Source organism: Vitis vinifera, chromosome 3, assembly GCF_030704535.1.
Source record: "Vitis vinifera cultivar Pinot Noir 40024 chromosome 3, ASM3070453v1".
In the NCBI taxonomy this organism is placed as follows: domain Eukaryota; kingdom Viridiplantae; phylum Streptophyta; class Magnoliopsida; order Vitales; family Vitaceae; genus Vitis; species Vitis vinifera.
Genome location: NC_081807.1, coordinates 4,959,052 through 4,974,306, shown reverse-complemented (window position 1 = coordinate 4,974,306; position 15,255 = coordinate 4,959,052). Strand labels below are relative to the sequence as shown.

General features: G+C 34.1%; 3 protein-coding genes across 6 annotated transcripts; all 3 read right to left on the bottom strand.

Moving 5' to 3' along the window:
• Positions 1-530: 530 nt before the first annotated feature.
• On the bottom strand, positions 531-3,944 carry LOC104878791 (uncharacterized). Of its 2 annotated transcripts, none has more exons than XM_059735893.1 (2): positions 3,080-3,944; positions 531-818 (listed from the first exon to the last, which is right to left on the bottom strand). In XM_059735893.1, the coding sequence occupies exon 1, from the start codon at positions 3,479-3,481 to the stop codon at positions 3,083-3,085; it is 399 nt and encodes a 132-aa protein (XP_059591876.1). In that variant the 5' UTR covers positions 3,482-3,944; the 3' UTR covers positions 531-818; positions 3,080-3,082. The 2 variants fall into 2 exon arrangements, with proteins under 2 accessions (XP_059591876.1, XP_019074244.1); XM_019218699.2 differs by having other exon boundaries at positions 531-2,422; positions 3,080-3,943.
• A 1,789-nt stretch (positions 3,945-5,733) lies between these two features.
• On the bottom strand, positions 5,734-9,761 carry LOC100264023 (peroxidase 10). The gene is made up of 4 exons (XM_002281788.3): positions 7,910-9,761; positions 6,803-6,994; positions 6,515-6,677; positions 5,734-6,414 (listed from the first exon to the last, which is right to left on the bottom strand). Exons 1-4 carry the CDS (start codon positions 8,132-8,134, stop codon positions 6,005-6,007), a joined length of 990 nt encoding a protein of 329 aa, XP_002281824.1. The 5' UTR covers positions 8,135-9,761; the 3' UTR covers positions 5,734-6,004.
• A 98-nt stretch (positions 9,762-9,859) lies between these two features.
• On the bottom strand, positions 9,860-13,386 carry LOC100241743 (la-related protein 6C). Of its 3 annotated transcripts, none has more exons than XM_059735892.1 (10): positions 12,835-13,386; positions 12,070-12,151; positions 11,886-11,980; positions 11,725-11,796; positions 11,549-11,628; positions 11,384-11,462; positions 11,245-11,292; positions 11,088-11,156; positions 10,846-10,968; positions 9,860-10,480 (listed from the first exon to the last, which is right to left on the bottom strand). In XM_059735892.1, exons 1-10 carry the CDS (start codon positions 13,165-13,167, stop codon positions 10,229-10,231), a joined length of 1,233 nt encoding a protein of 410 aa, XP_059591875.1. In that variant the 5' UTR covers positions 13,168-13,386; the 3' UTR covers positions 9,860-10,228. The 3 variants fall into 3 exon arrangements, with proteins under 3 accessions (XP_059591875.1, XP_010647782.1, XP_002281817.1); XM_010649480.3 differs by having other exon boundaries at positions 10,846-10,956; positions 12,835-13,385; XM_002281781.4 differs by having other exon boundaries at positions 10,846-10,974; positions 12,835-13,383.
• Positions 13,387-15,255: the final 1,869 nt, after the last annotated feature.

The window sequence follows — 15,255 nt, the reverse complement described above, 5'->3', positions numbered from 1 at the left end:
AAACTTACTTCGAGTTAGACTTAAACCAAGGTTCAAATAACCTAAATCTAATCTAAATTCTATTAATATTTTTATAAATATTTGTAATTTATATTATGATATATATTATTATTTATTATATTTATTCTTTTTTGGATTTATAAAAAAAATATCAAATTATAATTATATCATATGCTTTTTCATCTTTCTATACAAATATATAAATTTTTATTTAATTTTTTATTATTATTATTTCAAATTTTTATCTCATTTACTATTTAGTCATGACATGAATATACATATAAAACCTTTTAATAAACATTGAGTTGGATTTTGAATCATATAACTTGATCAATGTAAATTAAATCCAAAAAATTCAAGTTCAACCTAAACTTAAAAAAATGAAATTTGGTTGAATTTAAATTAAATACTAGTCAAGTTGAATTGAAGTCGAGTTAATGGTTGAATTTGTACTTTACCATATAATATATCATACATTTTATAAAAAGATACTATTATTTTCATCTTTTAAAAATAAAAAATAAAAAATGTATTTAAAATAGTATCTTTAAAACTTTATCACACGATTGAGAAAGACAAGGTACTCTTTCCTCTAGTGACAATTTCCCAATGGGATTACATTATTTTTCAATAGGACCCAATATATTTAGGTTGGTCAAACCCTCAAATATATGAGCTAGGCCCAACTTCAAGCGGGCTTAGAGGCTAATACTAGTTTAAAGTGGAGGCCCAGTATCAATAGCAGCACAACCACAACCAGTTCAAGCCCAACCCATCTTCATACACTTGGAGCTAGGATCAAGCCCACCTAAATCCATCTTCATATGATTAAACCATGTAGTTAAATCAGGATTATTGAATAAAAGTGAAAAAAAAAAAAGGAATAAAGACTAGAAATAACAAAATTCAAATCCAAACAGATATAATTAAAGTCAAAAGAAATGAACATATACACAAAAAGATTTTTTAGAAAGCTAATGGAATAAAACATTTAGGATATATTCATATCGACTTTTGATAAGGCAAAATTTTTTTAAAGTTCGGTAAAAACTTATATATTTAATAATTTTTGTCATGGGTTTATGATTTAAAAAAAAATTAATATAAAGGAAAACATTACTTTTTATAAAAGCTTTATCTTGATTCTTGTAATAAATTCTTTCGTATCTAAAAAACTTTTACATAAAGGTTATGACTTTGACTTTAATTTTAACTTATGATGATTTTAACTTTAAGAGATTATTTCAGAGTGTTTACGAAATCATTTTTTCCATAAATTAATACTAAAAATAATTTTTGAAAAATTTTAAAATATTTTCTAAGTTTTGTTCAACACCTAATTTTTCTTTAAAAATATTTTTTAAGTAAAAAGTGTTTTTTAAAAACACCATCAAATAAATATGTTTTCCCATAAAACATTATATATCATTTTTCAAAATTTTAAAAATGTTTTCTAATTTTTGTCAAATATTTTTTTTTTCAAAAATAATTTTTATTCTAAAAGTGCTTTTGAAAAATACTCTCAAACAACTCTAAATTGATTAATCACTCGTTTTTTTATCCTCTTCTTTGAACAAACTCATTGAATAAAAATAAAGATTATTTAATTAAAAAACGATCAAAGAAAAACAAATACTAAAAAATGATCTTTATTTAAAAAAAAACATAAAATATAAACCTTTTTTTTTTTTTTAAAAAAAAAGACCCTTATTCAAAAATTTTAAAAATTAAAAATTTTACAATAGGAATTTGTATTTTACTTTTTCAAGATAAGACGAGAATTCTTCTATCTAATATAAAAATTCTTATTAATTTTAAATTTTAAAAATAAAAAAAATAAAAAAATAAAAAAGCATATATATATATATATATATATATATATGTTCATTTAGCTAAACAAATCCAAAAAAAAAATATTTTAATTTATTTAAAAAAATTGTAGTTTAGAGAAAAAGTTAAAAGGATTAGTTGAACAGCTTTACTGACACTGTATGGAGAGAGGAACTCCAAACAAGAAAGTCCCAAAAAAACCCAGTACACCTTCTACACAAGGGACAGTCCTGGGGAGAGTGCCTCAGACAAAAGCTGCTCCCATCACGTGGTTTTCCCCTCTACATGCCTCTTGAGCCACGTGATCTGACCCTCCCACAAAAACCCCATTTTCCACTCCACCAAATCACAATTTCCCCTCAATTTTTTCTTTCTCATTAAAAAAAAAAAAAATCCTCAAAAATAAATCAAAAAAGGAAAAAAAAAAGTGGACCAAAAGTTGCACCCACCAAGCCTTTTGTATAGGATTGGAGACTGAAAATGGAGGCTTTAGGGTGGTGGTAGTGGTGCAGTGGTGATTCATCAAGGAGCTGTCAATCAGCACTTTTGATCTCATGTGTTGTTGGTGCCCAGTGCCTCTGCCCACCTAAAGCTAAAGACACAGTCTGAGGCCTTTGAATGCTAGGAATATTCATAGACAAAATTCAAGATATTTCTCACCAATTCTCAATTATTAGACCAATAACTAAAAAATCAGCCATGAGAAAAAATTTAAGCATATAAGATAATAACTCTACTTATAAAAAGAATGAGACTAAAGTATAAAATAATGAATCGAACCCGAAAACCCGAAATAATTTTCGGGTTTTATATATGAGGTAAAGTGTATTTAACATTGATAATGATATCTTCTACTAAATGTTTTAGGTAAAGTTGGCAATCATGGGAGGAAAGAATTTGAGATTTGGGTTGTGGGCAAGTCTTCAAATTGATTCATCGGATTTGGGAGTTTAAAACCCTAAATGGCATCGAGCTTTGATTCCTATGCTCTAATAAAAAAAATGTTATAGAATTGCATCTGCCATCGGCAGATCACAAGAAGGGAAATTACAAAGGAATATTCAAATTTAAATCTTAAATATAAGGAAAACTAAATAGTAATTATAATAATAAAAGAAGGATAAAAATAAAATTTTAAGAAAAAATTCTGATATTTATAGGAAAAAATTCATGGATTTATGCTAAGTCATGAAATATACCAAAAAAAAAAAAAAATTACAGAAAAAAAGATAAAACCCATTTGACATACACTTCAAGATTGAGCAGTTTCAGGTGGGGGTTGATGAGACTGTTCTTCCTGCTTTATCTCTTGCGCTGTCTCTGATGAATCTGCTGGAGGAGCCGACTCGCCGGGGCTGTAACTGGTGGGCGCCGGTGGCGGCCTCGGAGGTGGGTCGACTCGGCCGTCGATACAGGACGAGCACTTCCTCTCGACCCAACCTTCGACGTCGTACTGGCCGTGACCCATGATTCTCCGACCTGAACAGAGCCTTCCAATCATGCCGGCGATAACGCCGAGAATGGTGATCACTGCAAGAACGGCGATGACGGGTCCGACCGACCCGTGACCGGAATGGGCTGTGTAAGCTTGCTGGGTCAGACCCCCAGGCGGTGACTGTTGCTGTTGAAGTGGGTCTATCGGTGTAGACATGTGAACGAACCCAGAAACAAGCTTGAAACTTTTTCTGTTCTGTTTGGAAGAACGGAAAAGAATATGTAAGAAAGATGGGTGCTTGAAAAAGTTGTCAAATTCGCGTTGTGTTTTGATCCTGAAAAATGCAAAAACTTTCAGGGTTTTGTGGAGGTTTGAAGAGTATGTGAAATGGTTTGATTCAAAGAACAAAAAAAAAAAAAAATAAAGAAAGAAAGAAAGAATAACAGAGGAAGCTTGTCGTAAAAACTTGAAAGAAAAAAAAAAAAGCAGTGGAAAAGGTGGGATCTAAATTCAAGTAAGGTAAGAAAAAGTGGAGAGAAAGTGTAGGAAAATCAGTAGAAGAGATAGGAATGTTTGGGGGGCAAAACCCAAGAAAAACCCTTTCAAACGGTGGACTAGTTTTCTAGGGGACCTTTTCTGGTACTGCAAGAAATTATAGGAAACTGCTTTCCCATTACTTCAAAATGGAAAAAGCCAAAGTGACTTCGATTCATGGTCCACTGCCCTGTAATTCGGAGTTACATGATTTCAAATTCCCAATAATGAAACTTCAAAAATCATTGAGTCCAAAATTTCAAATTCATCACAGCCTTTTCGAATTTTCTATCCAAAATATAATGTTTTTAATTTCAAAGTCAAAAATTATGTGTCAATCAATTAGTACTTGTGTCGAATACAAATTCCCTCTTACCAAACAGATCTAAGCAGCTTAGCATGATAAAAAATGAAAAGAAAAAGAAGGCTAAATGTAACTTTAAAATTCCTTTTCCTTATAGCAGATGGGTTTGCTTTTATGAAAGGTCAAAAGTTTAACATAATGTTCAAGCTTTTGAGTGATCCGCATCTCTTTCCATTCTTTAATGTTGTTGGCATTCCCTTTTGCTCTCTTAGATCAAATGTAATTTTAAAATTCTAATTAGGCAGGGTGTGTTACCCAATTTAACAAAAGACATAGCAAGGTTGGATTGCCACAAAAATACAAGAAAGAAAGTATAAAAAAAGAAAAAGAAAAAGAAAGAAAAAAGAGAAGTTAGATACACTTTGGCTTTTATAAATCAATATTGTAAAGAGGGGATAGCTGGATCTCATTCTCCTGTTATCATAATGAGATGGGTTATCCTTTACTCTTGTCCTTATGCCATTGAGAAAAGCTAAGAGATTATTCATTTTCAAGGCCTAAGTTGATGAAGAAGTGTCAGAATACTTTATCAAGATAGGAAATGTTCATGATATTAGTATTGAAGGTACCTGAGCAGGTGTGACTGCAGAAACATGCATGCATATATGTGTCTGAGATTCCTGGAATATTTTCACTTGGCAGCCTAGGATCACATGACTGATTTTGAATGTGACAACACACTTCAACCAGAAATTCAGACTGATATCCCTGGTTAAATCAAGATAGGGGAGGTCTGAAATTTAAGAGATTCTGTCATTAAGATAGTTTATCATGATGTAGAGACCTGGTGACCTGGTTTTTGGGAGGTAATATATTACAAATATACAGCATATATGACCATTTGGGGATGACCCAGTTGCCATTATTGATTGAAGTAGGTAAAAAAAATGAAATGAAAGTACCCCCCAAATTGAACTGAGAATGATTCAGAGCCAAAGGTCTCAAGTACAAAACTACTCCACAGGTGTGGTGTCAACATTGAGGAATCTCATCAGTATCCTTCAGAGTAGAGAATATATTTTCTTTTCGGGGTGGAGGATGATGATGATGATAGTTCATGATTTATGATAATTTTGGCAGACCCAATTCTTAAAAAAAAAAGAAAAAAAAAAAGGGAAAAAAAATGGTTTAGAGGGACAAGGGCATGGATCTCAATGATATCTACAAAGGTTGGTCAGGCATCTACCAGCTTTTCTTCTTTGTAAATATATTTTTTCTTTTGTACAAACCCAGGCACTCCTTGTCGTCTTCTTTTTTGAATGTATATGCATTTGTATCTATTCTTCATCTTCTTCTTCTTCTTCTTCTTCTCAGGCCCCTTTTCCTTCTCTTCATCCAAGCTGAAAGTGCATAAAACTTTAAAATACAGTAAATGATTGTGTGTTCTGTGGAGTACATATTTTGGTACCTGGGTCCATTGGTGAAATCTTTCTTGATCTCTATACTAATTGGTGTTAATACAAAATGCTGATTTGGTCTGCAGTGAGAGGAAGATTGAGAAAGGTTTTAATTGGAATGAGAGAATGCATTTGGACAAAGGCGGAGAGAGTGCTGATTAGAACTCCAAATATAGCAAGGCAAACAAATTGGTGTTCCAATCATAAGGAAGGCAGTACCGATACCAAAAACCGAGATCAAGTGATGCTCTAGTTCAACCAATTTTGCAGATTGGAGAAAATGATCATGTTACATCACAAAGCTTTCAGAATTATTCTTGCCAGTGACTTCAGTTACAAAGTTGGATGGAGATATACAAAAAGACCATTTTATTTAAGCATGAATGGTCTACTTGGATCCTTAAAAGAAAATCACAGAAGTTTCACACAGGGAGTCTACATAATTCAGTTCACAAACCTACAGTCCTTCCTGATTTGCCCTTTTTCCCCTGTGAGTATCCCAACATAGCTCAGCTTGACCATGGATGTAACAAAATCACGGAAGAAATAACGTGGGTTCGTTCTATATCTGTTCACTAAAGCAGCAGTGTCTGGATCGGTCATTAAGGCTTGATCAGATTTCAGAAGGCCGGTGTTGCGGACAAGGTTCCCATAATAGGCATTGTCAAATCTGTTAGTGCTTACAGAATCAAGAGGAGCAATGTTGGTGTCTGCACTATCTTTGTTGGGACAAGTTTTCCTCAAGTCTGAGAGGACAGAAGCATCCAGGGTAGGATCAGGCTGGCCAGTGCCTTGAAAGTTGAAGAGCCTGCTCTTGAAGGTGAAGCATTGGGCAAAACCTATGGTGTGAGCTCCTGTATACACAAGAGTAATAAGGCCATCCCCATCCATTTTGAATCTTCCTCTGGAGCTAAAGAATAGACAGTTACAATAGAGAGAAGTGAGAAAAAGGACCTGAGAGTGCTACAACATCCTTCAGGTCAAGACCCTTTGAAGTGAATTTGGCAGTGATGTTTTCTAGAGGCTCAAAAGGTGCAGGAATCTGTACAACTGCTTTTGGATCGGATGTTGTTCCATCTCGTCGCCCTAATGGAACATTCCAGTAACGTCCTCCTGACTAAACCAGAACACAGTGAAATGAAATGAATTCAAATACATAAAGACAGACAAAAGAGGCAGAGCACATAAAATTGGTCAATTGAATCGGTTTAATTAAGAGTTGGCTCTTAGTGTGTTGGTTACCAAAATAACACCTTCTCTTGCTGCAAGAGTCAGTATATCAACACATGAAACAGTTGAGGGGCAAGCACTTTCAACATCTTCTTTTATATTGTCAATGACTTCAAATGCAAGGGGCAACATGCGGTTGACAGGCGTGCTTTTTTCCCCTTTGAAATCTTCAGTGTCATCAAGAAGCACAGAGGCGTCACAGCCCTATACCAAGAAAGAAAGTTAAGATATGCTCCTCAGCAACTTAAAAGTTAAAAGTCAGAACATGCTAACTTCAAGCAGAAATAGTGAACTACAATGAGTTTTCACGCCTGAATTGGTCCATTTTAAACTAGTGTGTTTAGAAGCAACTTCAGGGAAGAAGAACTGCTAATTCAACATCTGCTATTTTAAGTTCTTATATCAAGTTTGGTCATTGAAATAGTAACTAAAAGAACCAGTTCCACCTTTGTTCAGTATAAGGGCACCTTTGCATTCTTTTTCCTTTCCTCTTAGCCTCATACTTGGTTAGGGTGGAAAGATTGAAAATAGTATGTTTCCCATTAAAGTTGAATCTTACAGGAAAATTCAATGTTCATGCTGTAAAAATGCAGAGAAAGTCACAAAAGAGGAAAATCAATACTTACCTTCATCCTTCAGTACTGGCATCAGAAGTACAAAGGCAGTGTCAACTTCTGTTTGTTTTGTCAAGAAATACAGGTGATTGAATTGAGATAGGCAACAAATAGAAACTGTGATTTTTTTCTTCCTTCTTTGATTCATGTTCCATTAATATATTGGAAATAACTGCAGTCTGTTTTAGTTTGCTTGTATTTTAATATATAGAACAGGGAACCTAGGGAAAGGATTAACAGTAAGATGCATCAAAACATTTTGTTTCTTTTCCAACATCCTCTTCATTACTGGAAGGAGCATAAAGGGCACTTGAAAGAGGTTGTATTAGAAATGAAAAACACAGTCAAAAGAAGTAAATCTTCCTTGTAGTTGCTACAAAAAAGCACTCTTAAGTTTGTCTATTAAGCCTAATGCAATTTTGCAGAAGAGAATGCACAGCTGAGGATTGTGGCAGAGAAAATGGTAAAAATTTATGGACGTTTAAGAAAAGAAAAGAACAGTTACATTTACTATACAGTCATGGAAGTGCAACCGAAGGAGGGTTGCAGCAACTCTGGATTCCTTCCAGTAAGCTTCCCAAACATTACGCACGACTATCACTGGCAAGTCAGGGCATGATCTATCATAGAACTTGTAATCGAGAAACTGGCTATAAGCAGAAGGAACCAAAAATGAGAATAGACACAAGAAGGGAATAATGAAGTAGGAAAAGTGCACTCTGTGGCCCATAGTTGGTGAGTATGAGGAAGGTGTTTTGTGTAGTGTTGCTGACTGAGATTTGGTATGGAGCTTTGTAGTGATTTATAGGCAAAAACAAAGAGGATGGAAGCAAGTTCATTGGTTAGTTTCATAGAGTGGCATCGTGCCAGTGCCACTAAGGTTGTTTAAACCTAGTGGCCATGTTTGAAACTAAAGCAATATGGAGGTAAATTGTACCCCATGAGATCACTTAGCAGAAAAAAGTGGCTGATGGCATCATCTACTTGTCTTCCAACTTTTGTATTATCTTTTCTGATAATTAAGAAAATGTCACTAGATATCAATACAAAACCCGAAAGAAAGGACTCCTAAAAGCACTACCAAAAGGAATGTGGCTCATTGCTGGGGCATAACCCTCCAGTGGACAGGGCTACTGATAGTTTTGGATCATTCTATTCAAAAACTTAGACACTCTCAGAGAGTGAGTCACACAGAGGTAAGTACAGAGTCCAGAATCCAGAATCATTCAGACATACAACGTGATCCAGAGTCGATAGATCAGATTGTTCAGTCAGGACCCCTGTGTGTCAGAGATATAGTTCTTATCCATTCAAGATTTTATCCACACAGCATGATATATTGTCATAAAAATCAGGGGACATCAATGGAGCTCACACCTGACAACTTTACTACTTTGGGGGTGGCCTACTTAATCAATTCGTGCCAAAATGCTGAAACTAAAGTGTTTCTTTGCATCACAGTAACTGACAAACCGAAAGTCAATGAATCAGCCTTGTTGATCTAGTGCCCCATGGATCTAAAATCAACTTTCTGAAGGTTGAAGCAATGGGGATAAGCCTACAGGAAGATCAGATTCACATACCAATACATCAGAACATAATCCAATGGCTGACAGAAATCAATTCTAACATCGCTTCTGCTTGGTTCTTCATTTTAATGTGATCAGATGTTCATCAGTAACCAGAGGGACAATAGAGAGGATTATTGAAGCAGGTACATACTATAATAATGTGATCCCTAGTTCCAACAACTTTTTCTTCCTTTTCAGATATAACCCTAATTAAAATTTTTAGTTGAAGATGTGAGGAGCAAAGTTCAATATTCATTTTATAAACAAACTCAAGCATGTGCTAAAAAGAATGCACAGAATATGCCGAGGATCTCATACCAAATAAGCATGCAAATGAACTTTAACCAAGCCAATAAATAAAAAGAGAAGGCACCATAGATATTTTAGAAATCTTTATCAAATCATTCTCCAGTGGAAGTACTGGTGTCATTAGAAGGCACGCCAAGCATTGATTTTCAATTACCTGCACTTAGGCTACACTAAATGATGACTCGAAAGATCAGTGAGAAGCAGTGCACCACTTAGCGACGACTGCCACTCCATTAAATAATTCTTCATATGGTTTATGCATTCTACCCTAAGGGATTGAAACTAGAACAACAACAAAAGTACCCTAGCTTTACATTGATTTCTCTCAACTAGACAAGCTAAAGCCCAATGAAAGCTTGAGAAGGTGATTGGTAGCAAGAATAAGACTTTTTAACTTGAAACCAATCTGATCTTAGCACATCCTCAGGCTCTCATAAGCTTTTCAACTTCTCTGATTTCTGATAAGATTCTCATGAATCAGAAGGGCATTGCATTTTTTCTTAACAAATGCCATTAAGGCAGTCCAAGCAAGGCATATTAGATAGATAGTAATGATAGTAAAACAAAGCAAAAAGGATCAAAAACTGTACTGTGCTACATTATTAGATTGGTGAGTAGCATTTACATGTTTTGTTTGCTAGGCAAGCCGACTAATTATTACACCTCCATTGCATTATTCTAACAGATTTTACAATAACAGAGAAGCTAGATCCCATCCCAGAAACACCATATCCTCATATAATAGCTAGGAGCACTGCTATGAGCTCTGAAATACAATATTATACATATTGGATTATTGATGAGGTCGAACCAACTAATAGATGATAGTCCAGTGCACATATTATTGACTAGATTACCTATTTTTTGCTTCCCAACACTCACCAGGAGACTTGGAGCCAGATCCTAATAACTAGAAGTCTGAAACAAAAATGGAGCACCATGAATCACCCCAGGAGTGGACTTGCTAGAGCTGGAGTACTTATTGGCTTCCCTCGTCCCATGGTGAAGCCCCTTGTCCCGTCTGGCATTCTTGGTCCCTTGGTAATCTGTTTGGCAGATGCTTCGAACTGGTTGGAGCCACTTGATTGTGGGGATGGAGCGAGCAGGCCCCTCCCAGAGGTAATCTGAGTTCGTCCTCGTGGTTTCCCACGTCCTCGTGCCCATCCTTTCTTTGATCCACTTGAATTTTCTTCAGCCTACCAAAATGTTTCATGCAAGTAAGATTATGAAATATTTGTTTTTAATAAAAACAAGGGTCCATTTCTTTCAACAAAACAATATCAGTGTTGTGGATGAGGACAATTGTATGGTTTTTTCATTAGAGCAATGCAGGACTTGAGATGAATTAGACAAACATATAGAGCATATTTGCCAGAAAATGACTTGTAACGAGGGAAAAGCTCAAAATATTGTGTTTCCTTCATTCTGGTGACTAAATAATTTGTTAGGGACATCCTTTTAACTGGAGCATTCTGAAATCATTCCCAATGGATGCAGTTTTGTTGGAACATATAGTTCGAGATATTGTAATATGATTCGGTATACAAGAAAGGGCACTTACATTACTCTCAATAACCAATTCTGTATTATTAGGATGAGAGGAGTCTTCTGAAAATTCAGGATGTGGTCCCTCTTCTTCATCCATAATCCCATCAAATTCTGACCTCCTGTTCTTTAAAACAGACTTTGGCTGGACATTGTTACATTAAAGCTATGAAATATTTTGGTGAGCAGAAGCACAAGTAAATTGGAAGTACAAAAGATGTAGGGAAAGAACAGTTTTCATGGTTGATTAAGACATACCGAGCGTCTGAGCAGCATCCTTACTCGGAGGCCCTTTCTCCAGTTCCTTTCATCATTTAACATCTCAACCTGGGAAAGGTTAGCAAGGTCTAAAATGCTATGGCAAAAGGGAGAACTACTAAACAGACAAGGGTTTGATTTTGAAAGTGTTACATACTGCTTTCTCAGCTATCTCCACAGATTCATATTCCACGAGTGCATGGAGCTTCAAAATAAACAAAATGGGGTTAATTTCATTTTTGTTATAATTCCTTGGAAAATTTTGAAGCAAATTTGGTTTAAATCACTCTTCCTACCTTGTTACTGATAAAAAAGTCACCCTTGGAACGGGAATTATTGGATTCCTGAGGATGACATATTCGGATGTTTTTCACACTGTTCATCACATTAGAGAGTGTCACGTTATATTTTTTTAGCAAGTGGATAGTAGAAGGAGAAATTGCGTAAGGTAAAGACCAAACCTTCCAACAACACTGAATATTTTCTGGAGGTTTTGATGAGAATGATCTTCAGGTAGATTCTCTGCCACCACAGTATGAGCCTGCAAGCCAAACGACAAATAATCAGCATTGCATCAAAATGTCTAGAAGAATTTTAAAGCATCCATGTGATGGAGGAATAGCTTTCCATCTAGTACCTGCAATTCCTCTTTGTCTCTTTCAGTGAAAAGGTGCTTTCGTCTAACCTTCTTCCCATCACTGCTTACAACCTTCAAAACATTCCAAAAAACAAATGTATACATATTTTCACTTTTTTCACAGCACAAAAATTTTTAAGTAATGAAATGAAAAAACTTACAAGCTGTGAAGAGGAGCGAAGTGCTTGAGCAAGCAATTGGTTATTACTCACAAGGGCCTTGACTTTCTTAGAAGATGCAATAACAGATATTGGAACTGTTACAATGCCACATTCATTAATGGAAACCACCTCAATCAAAACAACAATTCATAGGCTACTTGTTATACTGTTTCATGATCCTTACCATAGCCTTCAGGATCTTTGTTTATGTGTTTTGCCAAGGAGTCACTTGCAAGCAAACTCATGTCATTGAATTGGTACTCTACCTGCTTCCAAGAGAACTCTCAAAGTAATTTTTGAGATATATTATAAACAAAATTATGTTGTCAAACCATAAAGCCAAAGAGATAAATAAATACATTGCAGTTCATATGAATACATTTATGAAATCCGAAGCGGATGAGGGCAACATGAGAAAAAAGATATGAGATCAAAAGTCACACTTTGGAGACCATTAGGAACCATAAAGAAATGAAACCCAGCAAAAGATTTGGTTAAAATTGATGAGAAGCATCACAAAATCAAATGAAGAATCTGATGTGAATCACATTTTCCAAAAAATAAAACATTCCATTGGCTTAGAACTTTCAATGATGGAAGGCAAGGCACTAATTGAAACAACTTCACCTTGCACTTGGAGAGAGGCTTCATTCCAAACAGTTTATGGGCCAGATGAAAAAACATATATCATAAATAGTTTGAAACTAACATTATCAAGAATTTCAAATGATACAAAAATGGCAAAGATGGGGGATGGGAAATGGGTGATGGATGATAAAGAATCATACACAACAAGAATATAAAATCCAAAACAATCATCAGTTATGAAAAGGAAATTAGGATTTTGGAGAAGAACAACCACCCATTGAAAACAACGTTTGCATTCACTAACGGAAGATAGGGAAAAGAAAAGGAAAGGAAAGGAAAGGAAAGGAAAAAGATGCCTTACCTGTTTGATGATCTTTTGCTGAATATCATGGGTGAGAAGATTCTTGGAAGAATTGGGTAGAGAGCCATTGGAATTAGAAATGAAATGGACAGGGTCTTGATCCGCAACATACAACCAATCTGCAGAGCCAGCACCCCCACCAAGCAAGTGGAAACATGGATAGAAATAACCAGAAATGGGGACCTGGGTATGTGATCTTGGCACGAATTCAGGTGCCTGGGCATTGAATTTGAAGGAAGCAGCAGCACTGGTTGTGGTGCTGCTCTCCTTCTTCTCCATTTCTGCGGTTTCTTGATTCACCATCTCTTGTTCTTCACGTTTCAGTTGTGCCATCTTTTCTTTTCTTACAAATCTCTCTGTTTTTTCCCCTTCTATTTTTTTTTTTTCTTATTTGTCTATGGAGGTGATTGTGAATCTGTGATGTTGATTGTTGAATGTGGTTTATTTTTCTCTCTATTTTTTCCTTTTTCAACGTCTCCTGAAGTTTAGTAACTGTATTTTGAGATTCAACCCACAATTCGCGCCCAAAAAAAGAGCTTTAGCCTTCATCTAGTCCTTTTCTCTTGCACCATGACCTTTGCTTGTGGGTTTGACAAGTTTTTTAAGGTTTGGATTTTGCCAGCTGGCTAACTTCTGCTATCTCTCTCTCCATTGACAATATTGGTGGTTTTGCAGGCCCAGTGGGCCGGCCAAGGGTAAAACCCAAATTGGATTTTAGGGCTTGGCTAGGCAGTTTGCCCAATGGGGCTCATGCGCAAAAATCGTGGACCTTCTTGACATGGCTTGTTTGGTTCTGACAGGGAGGAAAAGAAGGAAACACTTTGATTTTAAGATTTACATTGTTTTCCCTATTTATACACTTTTGCTTTTACTATTTTTAAAAATATAAAATACAATAATTTTTAATTTTTATAAATACTAAATTTGTTTTGTAATTCTAATTTTCAATTTTTTTTTAAAGGAAAAAAATGTTTGTTACTTATATATAACAATAACTAGACATAATATATATTTAATAATTTCAGATGATTTTTTTAGTAAACCTTATAATCATTCTGAGAATGATTTTAAGAGATGTTTTTAGTTTGAAAAATGTTTTTGAAAAAGAAAAAAATTAGGTGTTTAATAAAATTTAAGAAATATTTTGAAATTTTTAAAAAATCGTTTATAATATTTTTTTTAAAAACATTTGACGGATAATTTTCGTAAAAACATCTCCACATAAAATATTTTTGCTAAAATGACTTCGAGTAAAAATCTTGTCAAAAATATTCTTGGTGATTTTTTTTTGTTGGTTTTATAAATGGGGTATCTATGTTGTTGATTTTGTAAGAGTAAATAAATGTAGGTGAGTCATGAGTGTTATTTTCTATTTTAAAATTTGTTTAAAGAATTTGGGACAAATTTTTTTTTAGCTCCTCTATTTTTTAGAAAATTTTTCCATAAAGAAATTCAAAATGTAAAAGCATATTATCTAACACAATTTTCAAATTTAAAATATAAGAATAGAACTAAAAATAGTGCAACCCAATAATACCCAAATTTGTTCAGTGTAAAAATAATAATTTTGGAATAAGAAGAAAGGCATATTATAATGGGCTTGTTTTTAATTTTTTCCTAATTTTTTTTTTCAGATTTTCTCAAAATTTTCAAATAACTTATTTGAATTTCAACATCTGCTCATCCTAAATTTTCTCATTCTTCCTCATTAGATTTTGTTGTCTAGTATGACTTTAACACCTTCAATCAATGCCCATAATCATTTTATTTAGTATTTTCAGAACTTAAATTTTAAGAAAGGTGACAAATCTATCCACATTTTAGTCCCATCACTATTTCCTTAATTAATTAATATAGGTTTTGTTTTGATACATTTTTTTATTTTTTAAAATAAAAAATAATTACTGTCTCAAATTTATTTTTTTTCAAGTAATTTTTAAGAATATAATTTCTACTTTAAAAAAAATGTGACCAAACCCCACCATGTTTTTTTCTTTTTTCTTTTTTTTGAAATTAAATAATTCAATTTTTAATATTTTTCCTAGCACATGATATAGGAATCTGCAATGGAAGTAGTGGTTTTCAAGGTGGGTCCAAAGTGGGTACATAATCTAATTAACCTGCCATGTGACCAATGCCAATATACCTAAGCTGCTGCAAATATTCTATTCCCTAGTAATGGTAAATAAAATGAGCAAAATATTTGTAGAGTTTTGAAAATTTTGGTAATTTTTTTTAGAAAAAGGGAAGATACCCTCTATTAAAAATGGGAGTTAATGAGAGATTCCATCATTTTCATTCACCACTTTCAACAAACAATTTATACCATATTTAAAATAGTCCTATCAATGTGGGCTCACTTTCATTATATCTTGTCTATGAGATTCTCTCCATTATTTTGATTGTGAGAGTGACATATTT